Below are 9,447 nucleotides of genomic sequence, written 5' to 3'. Positions count from 1 at the left end.
GCTCAAATACGCTTCTTTTTTTCCCGTCTCAAAGAGCAGCAGCAGCAGCAGAGCAACAGCAAGGGCAGTCGCTGCATGCCACCTCTTGTAGCACAAGCGAGGCGGGAGCTGCTGCGTCTCGGCAGCGGCTGCTTCCCTCATACAGCTGCGCGCAGCATCGTTTCAGCTGGAAGGCGGAGCAACCCTATCTGTTCTGACTTAAAGCCAGTAGGCGTGGGGAGTGCAGAAGCAGAGATATACGTATATAGCACACGCAGACACTGCTACGCCTGAGCAGCGGCTGCAGATGTCAGAGAGGGGGGCCCCTGTCTCACCCCTGTTCGGGGAGACGCTTTCTGCTGCAGATGGCAAGGAAACGGCTGCGCCTTGCAGAACGAGCAAGCGCAGCTGCAACTGCACCACCATCAAACGCCAGCTTGCCAAGGGGAGGAATGCTCCTGGGGGATCTCAGCCGCTTGATGCAGGCACCAACAAGGAATTTTCCCTCGAGGAAACGTCTAGACGGCGCAAAGCAGGCGCTCTGCTCAAGCCGCTTGCTGCCGCTGCACGAACAGAATGCAACAGCCGCAGCAACAGCAGAGCCAGCAGCAGCAGCAGCCTCGCAGCAACCACCAGCACGTGCGCCGACCTTCCCCACGAAGCCGCCGAAAAGGAATCCGAAAACCAGCAGCTGCAGAAGCAGAAAATGCCGCGATCCTTAGCCTCCGTTCCCCCAACAGCCTCTCCGAGCGAGCCTTCAAGACGCAGGAGCTCAAGCCGTTTGCGCAAAGCCTCCTTCACTCCCACGCAGTCTAAGGCGGCAGCAGGAGAAGGCGAAAGCATCTCGCAGGAGAACCCCTCCAAACAGACTCCTGTCTCTCAGCGATCCGGCATTACAAAACGAAAAGCTAAACAGCAGAGGGGCCCCATGGGGGCCCCCCTGCCGTCCCCTGGGCGCCCCTCAGCGGCGGAAAGGAATCCCAGCAGCCGGCGCAGGAAGACTCCCCAGAGCAGCAAGGCTGCCAGTGCAGCAGCAGCAGCACAAGCAGCACAAGCAGCAGCAGCACAAGCAGCAGCAGCACAAGCAGCTCAAGGGAAGCAGACTAAGACTGCTCTGGGAAGAGGCTGTACCCGCATGCCTGTTCGTAGGGGAGTGGCAAGGGAAGACTGCGACGGCAGCGTCATCACCAGCAACGAGCCTAGCAGCGCAAGCAGCAAACGCAGCAGCAGCAGCAGCAGCAGCAGCGGCAGCAGCGACTCGGAATATGATGAAGATGCTCCCACACCCCTCCGTCGCAAAAGCTCCCAAAGCGCCTCTAGGGCGAAGGCGTCACTAAGCCCCCTATTGTCTCGCCATGTCTCCGATGGCATCAAGAGGCTGCACCAGCAGAGGTCTCTTCCAAAGCCTGCTGCTGCAGTTGCTGCTCCTGCTGCTGCTGCAGCCACTAGCAACAGCTGCAGCAGCAGCAGCAGCAGCAGCTGTGGCAGTGCAAGCTGCGGCTCAGGAGTCTTTGTGAGGGGAGGGCTCATCGCGCTTCTTACGCCTCCAGAGTCTCCTATTAGGGAGGGTTTGGTGCCTCGACGCAAGCCTGCCTCTCTGTTGCAGCTGGCAGAGACATCGCCCATAGCGCAGCAGCAAATTCAGCATCAGCCATCGCTGCAACGGCACCGACAAGTGCAGCAGGAGCAGCAGCAGGAGCAGGAATCACAACGAGGAGCCCACCAACACGGCTGCTGCGAGGTTCGCGAGGATGCTGCAGCTGCTTCTGCACCAGAAAGCGTCAGAGCGAAGGTGAAAAGCCAATGGCAGGATGGTTTACGCAGTTCTCAGGGAGTCGTGCAGTCTGGCGAAGATGCGGAAAGAGCGTCTGAAACTGCCAGTGCAGCAGCAGCAGCAGCAGCAGCAGCAGCAGCAGCAGAGCCAGACGAGGGCTGGTGCATGCCCCTTCCGCCGCAGCAGCAAGAAAAACATCCGATGCAGCACGAAGAAGACGAACCGAATCAGGAGTTGCAGCATCAGCAGCTCCAGAATCAGACTGGAGGCGCTGTGGTGTCTCTGCTGCGCTCCTTCATCAGGCCCTTCGTGCGCAACAACGCAGGGGAGCAGCAGCATCAAAAGCAGGAGAAAGAGACACAGAAATCGAAAGAGGAGGAGCAAGAAAGACAGCAGCAAGAAAGACAGCAGCAGCAAGAAAGACAGCAGCAGGAGGAGCACTTGCAAGAAGATGCAGAGAAGGAGATTTGGTATGACATCCACACGTCACAGGAGCGCAGTCGGGCAGTCTCCTCCACCGACCTTCAGGAGTTACACCCCAACGGCAGCAGCACCGAGGCGAATGCGGAAGAAAGAATTTCTTCGCAATTCGAGGGGAAGTTCGTTTTGCTGCAGCTCATTGAGGTTCGAGAGTGTCAGAAGACTCATAAATCTCCTGAAACGATGGCATGTTTTACACACACAGCTGCGGCTCTGCCTCTGCTTTCTGTTGTCGCTGCGGCTCTGCCTCTGCTTTCTGCCGTCGCTGCGGCTCTGCCTCTGCTTTCTGCTGTCGCTGCGGCTCTGCCTCTGCTTTCTGTTGTCGCTGCGGCTCTGCCTCTGCTTTCGCTGCGGCTCTGCCTCTGCTTTCTGCTGTCGCTGCGGCTCTGCTGAGGTACCGCCCTCCAGAAAGCAGCTTTCTTGATCTACGTTTTGCGCAGCTGCTTCGCATGAATAGAGGCGCACATTTGCTTGTGTGGTGATGCTCACCAGGATCGAGAACTGATGCGAAAAAGACGCTGTCACTGCCCTCCAAGGCGTCGTGTGTTTTGCTACGTCTGCAGGCTCCTACCAGTCCTCTTCTGAAAACACTCACGGATCCTCGTGGGGGAGGTAGGCTTTGCTTCCTTGCTGCAAACACTCCTGAAGCCTCGAATCTCAGCTTATCAGCTGCTTCTCCTTCCAAAATTCAGAGACTCCAGCCTGCATCCGATAGGCTAGCAATCCAGAATCCTACGCCATACACGCGTATATAGATATATAAATATATACATATATATGCATGCATGCATACATACATATATACATTCATACATACATGTATATTTATATATCTATATACGTCCATACATTCATACATGTATATATACATACACACATACACCCATACATACACACACACGCACCCATACATGCACATACATATACATACATACATACATACATACACATACATATACACACACATACGTATACACACACACGCACCCATACATGCACATACATACACACACACACACCCATACACACACACACCCATACACACACACACACCCATACATACACACACACACACCCATACATACACCCATACATACATACATATACACACACATACATATATACATACATACATACACACACACCCATACATATACACACACATACATATATACATGCATGCATACGCACAACGCCGTGTTGCCTGTCTGGAGAGTGGTAGCTTGTGAGGCTTTGGTGTTTTTTATCATTTTGAGGAGGGCGTGTTTCGCAGTGGAAAGCGAGTCTCGTTATTGTGGTCGTCGTTGCTGGTGCTGTCGTGCAGAGGCGCCTCGCAGTCCTCTCTCCCTTCTCCGGCGCAAAGCGTCGCAGGTGTCTCTTAGTCAGCCTCTTTCTCTCAGGAGTTCGCAAGGCTCTCCGATTTCGACACTGAGGCAGTCTCAAACTGCTGCCGGGCAGCTCCTGCTCTCAGCCAGTCAAGAGGCGTTTGCGTGAGTTTCTTGGGATGGGAGCTGCTTCTGCACTGCTTGTTCTTCGAGAGCGCCGCAGCGATCCCAGGCAGTTGTTGTTGAGCGCTGCCGCGTCGTTGTGGGAGTTGGCTGCTCACGGTGCGCAGCGAAAGCCTTGTCTCGTTCGGTGGCGTGCTGCAGACACGGGGGGGGGGCGGCTGGGGAGGAAAGGAGTCTCCTGCAGTCTCTGTCGAGTCGTGGAGCTGCTGGCTTCGTTCGCGCACCCAGCACGCAAATCGACGGCTCTCCTCTTCGCTCGCAGCCTCCTGGCTCGTCGGAGATTGGGAGAGGCTCCGTGAGGAGTCCGTTGCGTCAGCACGGAGGCTCTCCGGAGTTTGCGCTGGAAGTGGCTGCTGAGGTGAGTTCGCGCGGGAAGGCTGGGAGGGGAGACTTCCAGGAGCGTCCTCAGTGCGGAGCGTAGCGCAGTTCACCGAGAGCAGTAGAAGGCTCCCTTTTTGTGCATGGTTGAGGCTTTTTGGCGCTCTGCGCCTTCCGAAATGCGAGTAGCGAAAGCGCCCCTCTTGGGGTGTCTCCCTTAGCGAAGACACGTCTTGGGGTGCCTCCTCCTCCTGACTGCAGTCTGACGGGAATTGTCGATCTTTTCGAGTTAGGCTGTAGTGTCTTGGAACGCGGATATCGCGGAAGTGCATAAGCTGATTCAGGAGCTTTTTCGCAGGCGATATGGTGGTGCGTCGAAGAAGAATCTTCTGAGCGCCTTCTTGAGGAGGGGCGGAGGGAGGGGGGGTTGGAAGTGCCCTTCTCAAGTGTTGCCGCTGCAGTGGCTGGCTGGGGATCTTTTTGCGATTACCGGCATTCTGCGTGTGCCTTCCAGCCTCTGCGGGGGCGAAACTCCGTTCGAGGCTTCGCAATGCGCGTCTTTGAGTGCTGCTGGTGCTGCAGGAGAGCGGCACACCACAGACTTTGAGCTCCTGCCTCCTCCGAGACGCGTGGGGGGCGGAGAAAGTGGCTCCTCAGGAGCTCGATGGGGGCCCCCTCAGGGGCCCCCTCAGGGGCCCCTCTCTGCTCGCTGGGTGTTCGAACTCCCCGCCGTCGAGGGGCCCTCTGTCCCCCTTGCCGACGACTTCGTCAGACTAGGGGCCCCCCGAGCTGCCTCGCTGAGTTCGGCAGGCTCTGGGCTGCTGCTGCGGAGTGCCTTGGCCGCCTATTTCATGGTGAAGGGGGCCCCTCCGAGGGCCCCGGCGGGGGCCCCCTCGAGGGCCCCGGCGGGGGCCCCCTCGAGGGCCCCTCTGGGGGCCCCTTTGGGGGCCCCTCCCACTACAGCCCTAGACCCCCACGTGTCTGCGGCTCTCGAGACCCTCAGGAGGCCCAGCGAGGCCCCTGAGGATTCGGATGGTGAGGGTTCTTTTAGCGATTTGAACAGTCCCCTGGGGGGCCCCCCACAGTCCCCTGGGGGGCCCCCCCCCCCAGTTGGCGCGAACGCTTCGGAAGATCTCCCCGAGCAGGCCGGTAGTTGCTCGACGCCGAAGCAGGAGGCAGCTCTGCTGCTTCTCGAAACGGGGAGACACGGGCAGACCAGGCAAGAGGAGGCCTCTTATCCTCACCTGGGCGCAAGAAAAACAAACTCTTGAGGTCGCTTTCCGAGAAAACACGCCAAGACATGGACCCCTAGGGGATCCTTGCCACGTGAAGGCGCCCTCGCATAAGAAGAAGAGTCTCGTAGCTTAGTCACCAGCGAAGCCACGCGCGCCGACGCTGTCTGCCCCCCGCAAACACCCCCGAAACGGCTGAGTAGTGTGCCGCTGAGAAACTCCAAAGCCTTACCTGGGGATCTGCAGTAGCACTGCCATCTCGGCTTTCCACAAACGCCTTCGGGAGGCATTCGTCCTCTGCTTCACCGTTCGCAGATGTCGCCTCGCGTCTGTGCGTACGGGTGCTCCGTTTTTCTACACATGGGGGTTGCAGCGGAGGCTCTGCTGGAGGGAATCCTCAGACCTGAAGGGATAGACGCCGTGATACTTCCAGCTTTGTGCTTCGAACCGTCAGTCGATGGCGCAGCATGGCCGTCATAGTCTTAATTTGCACAGAAAACACGCAGCTGCTTTGCTAGTGCTTGCATTTTTAAAAGGCAAGGGCGCTCTTTTTACCTCTTGGGGATCCGTCTGAGCAGCCACTAGGAATCAGTGCATGCATCCGCAAGATGTCTGCAAGACTTCCACGTGCACGTCTCCAGTGACCAACGCTGCTCACGGCGAAAACTTAATTTGTCGGCATCTTGTGGTCTAGTGTAGCTGTGCACGCTTCCTTGTTCAGCAAGCCATTGTAGCAGACCCTCGAAGGAACGGAGGCAAGCGATCTACGATCCCTCAGTGCTTAACAAGCTGCATGCAAGGCGTCAGTGCAAGAGCGCTGCGGAATGTCTGAGATCTCTGAGTCTCGTGTGATTGTGTCTCAAGGGCTGAGGGCACTCAAAGGGCGAGCACCTGATGCGGGGATGCCAAGCTCCTGCAAGGCAAGAAATGGGCTGAATGGATCTGACTGGTGTAAACCTGACAGAGCTGCTTTTCTCTTTGCCACAATCACCTCTTTACACGGGCAAGCTCTCCGTTTGCCAAGACTGACATCACTGCAAGAGTTTGGTCGTTTGTTCGTGTTTCGCATCCCGCTGAGAGCAAAATAACCTACGAGAATCCACAGCTTCAGCCATGCTGAAACGGATCGAAGTTGCAGTTCTTACGACCGCGCACTCCTTGCCGAATTACTCGCAGTGCGGTGGCTGAATGCGTCAAATAGCAGAGATAAAAAGATGCGTAAATGTAGACCTTTCGCCCTCTGCCTTCAGTTATTATAGTCCCTGCCGCGTTCGATTCTTTGTGACAGCGGTGCTCCTGAGCAGCCTACTTGTGACTTTCGAAGGCAAGAAACTACTGGGATGGAGGTACTATTTGTGAAGGTTCCAAACACTTGGACTGCTTCATTGACCAAATCATCGAAGCGCACGCTGGAACAAATCGCCAACTGCTTGGGTTCTTCTTGAGGGCGAATTTGCATCTTATCAAGCAGCTGGTGGATTTGTGTGGTAGCCACGTGGCGTGTACCTCGCTTGCTCTCCATTCCTGGAGGCGCTCTGTGGGCTTCCCAAATGGAGAGGCAGCCCTTTCCCAAGAAGCTTACAGCACTTCTGGGGAATCTAGAGCGTTGTTATGATGTTATGGCACATTGTTGCTGGCGTCTGCGTGACAGTGCATCCACACAACAGCCGCCTGCATAGCTGCAATAGAGTCGCCACTGCCCCACGTAGTTCGTAGCTCAATAGTAAATCGACATTGGGCTTGCTGCGGCTTTGGAAGTTCACGACATGTGCAGAAGCCAGCAACCCAGAGACCTTTCCTACCAGCCCGGTGAAAAAATAGATCTGTCTCTGCCTAACACCTTTTATCTGCAAATCCAACCATGAACTCTAAATCATGTTGAATTCAGGTACTTCAACGCAGCAGGATGAAGAAGGGGCCTGCGGCGAGAGAAATCGATCTGGAGCGACAACTCGCTGAATGGCAGCTCCAAAAATTATCCATGAATAGGCTGCAGGCTAGCTGTGCTTCCGCTCCTTCAAAGCTCAATTATGGATCAGTGCTACAATGCGAAACCCCGCTGGCTCATATACGCATTGCGAGCCACTGCCTCTCCCGCATCAACTCACCTCTAGACACTGTCCTTTTCATTGTGCAGTCCAGTGCTAACCCGTCAACGCTTCCCACCCCAAATTACTTCCGCCAAGAAATAGCAGGCTCATTCGATCAAGGGAACTTATCTTCCCTCCTCCTCCCCCCCCTCCGCCCGAACTGGTTGAGAATTGTGTCTCTTCTCATATCACTCTAACGGAATTCTCAGTCTCTCATTTTTCGTGTTCGCCGCAAGTAAGCAAGTGAATTATCATTGCCTTCGAGGAAAGCGGGTTTTACGCCCAATAACATGCCTCTCTTTGAATATACCGCTTAAAATGCTGTAATTGTGTGCGATTGTCAATGTGATGGGTACTCCCCATAGGCAGGCCATACAGCCTACTCATATGTCGTACTGGGGTTGGGCCTACTTCATCAATACACATCGCACGCCTCTCCCGGCTATAGTTTCTGACTTCTTCGGAGCTTTTCCCAGCCCGTATTTCCGTTAACTTATATCGTGTTTGTTTCTTGCCCCTGCCCTCAATACCTGCCTTTTTTGGCACCCTGCTCTTTTTCTTATAGGGTATGCATGTCCAAGGAAAAATTTCACTGCTGTCCTTTTGCGAATGATCTGTAAATCCAGCTGCCTTACTGCGTGCCTGCTAGCAAGCTATGCCCTGTATGCAACCTATCCTTTACGATCAATCTGGGCAAAAAGCCGGGCCCAGATCGCGCAGCACAATGTCTATCTAAATTTAATCGAGCCCTCCAAAAAGCTCGAGCATAGAATAATCAGATCCGCGTGTGAGACTTATCTGCAAACTCAATTGCCCTGTTCGATCCGTCTGCAACTTCTTTATGTTCTGGGGGACGGAACAGACACAAATTCAAAGCAGAAAGTCAATAAAAGTCTCAAAATGGAATATAAAGACACCAAAGCATGGATAATCGAGCCATAGATAAGCCTTTGATGGAATCGAAGCAGCACACGGTGGAAAATTCAACTGCAAGACCTCTAGATTTCCGTAGTGATATCTCTTTTCCGTTTTCGACGAGACAATTACAAACCTGTTAACAAACTAATACCTGCGAAACGTGTGGACAAATACCATAAACTTGCGTGCACCGTTGTATCTCGGCATACAGCTCCGCATTTTTGTCTACCGGCCGTTTGATGTTACGGCTTGCCTCTAAGGCGGAATTTCGACTTGTGTGGACGCCATCTCCAGCCACTAAAAATTATGCACTTCCCTTCGTGAAGTCACTAGAACGATTAGCCTGCTAATAGAGCAAAGACACCGCCGAAGGTATTCATCACACAGAACATTTGAGTGGTTCTCCTTTTCTGTCTTCATTGCTCTACGCTTGCTCAGCAGGGAACTGCAAGCCATATCAAACTGTGTGTGTCTGGTTGGCAGAAGTAAACCGTTGGGGGTGCTTCTGCATCCTAAATACTTCTTCTAGGAGCGGAATCGAGGAAGGAGGCCGAAGCAACGCGGAGAACATTGAAAGTAATGAAATTCAACTCCGCCCCCCTACTTTCATCACACAGCAGGGCGATCAGACTCTTGGACCCCAGTTGCCTGACTGGCAATGGAAGCCAACATCAACGCACCACGCTTGAAGGACTAGCACAGGAGTCACCAGAACCAACTGCTTTCCCCTGAGGGCACTACCAACTTTAGCCTAGAAAGCGGTTTCAAGCACTCCCGTGTTGTTTTCTTTTGGCCAAATATCCTCTCCTTGATTTTTTACGTATCCACAAACTATTTACTGTAGGAACTACTTCCTCACGAAAGCACAACGCTAAGAACAAACGCCGCCACACCAGTCGCTGCCATCTACAAGAATGCATTTTTCTTAGTAGTTCATGAAGGAAAACAATTTCCAAAGAAATCGGAGATACATGTGGCTCTCCGCTGCGCATTTCGTGCGTTTCTACGCTGGGTTTCCGCCTTCAGTCCCCCAACTCTTCAGCGTGTCGAGTATATGTGGCATCCCAGATGGACTTCTTGCTGAACACTGGCCATCTGAAAGGCTAAACGATGCAAAGCAGAAGTTAGCACTGTTCACCCCTGGCTTT

At 54.2% G+C, this 9,447-nt stretch overlaps 1 protein-coding gene across 1 annotated transcript; it reads left to right on the top strand.

Annotated features, from left to right (window-relative positions):
* The first annotated feature begins 685 nt into the window (after positions 1–685).
* Positions 686–5,330, top strand: LOC34618740 (AF4/FMR2 family member 4). The gene is made up of 9 exons (XM_026335288.1): positions 686–1,606; positions 1,790–1,876; positions 1,940–2,419; positions 2,797–2,845; positions 3,558–3,723; positions 3,937–4,099; positions 4,353–4,425; positions 4,642–4,934; positions 5,055–5,330. The coding sequence occupies exons 1-9, from the start codon at positions 686–688 to the stop codon at positions 5,328–5,330; spliced, it is 2,508 nt and encodes an 835-aa protein (XP_026191073.1).
* Positions 5,331–9,447: the final 4,117 nt, after the last annotated feature.

The sequence above is a fragment of the Cyclospora cayetanensis genome, unplaced genomic scaffold (genome assembly GCF_002999335.1).
Source record: "Cyclospora cayetanensis isolate NF1_C8 unplaced genomic scaffold, CcayRef3 CcayRef3_contig_64, whole genome shotgun sequence".
In the NCBI taxonomy this organism is placed as follows: domain Eukaryota; phylum Apicomplexa; class Conoidasida; order Eucoccidiorida; family Eimeriidae; genus Cyclospora; species Cyclospora cayetanensis.
Note: the sequence above shows the minus strand (reverse complement) of the source record. Positions and strands in the feature narration are given on the sequence as shown.

Coding starts and splice junctions, on each gene's coding strand:
- LOC34618740 (XM_026335288.1), top strand. CDS start 686: ATGCCGCGATCCTTAGCCTCCGTTCCCCCAACAGCCTCTCCGAGCGAG. Junction 1,607..1,789: donor TGGCAGAGACATCGCCCATA/GCGCAGCAGCAA, acceptor AGCCAATGGCAG/GATGGTTTACGCAGTTCTCA. Junction 4,100..4,352: donor CGCTGGAAGTGGCTGCTGAG/GTGAGTTCGCGC, acceptor TTTTCGAGTTAG/GCTGTAGTGTCTTGGAACGC.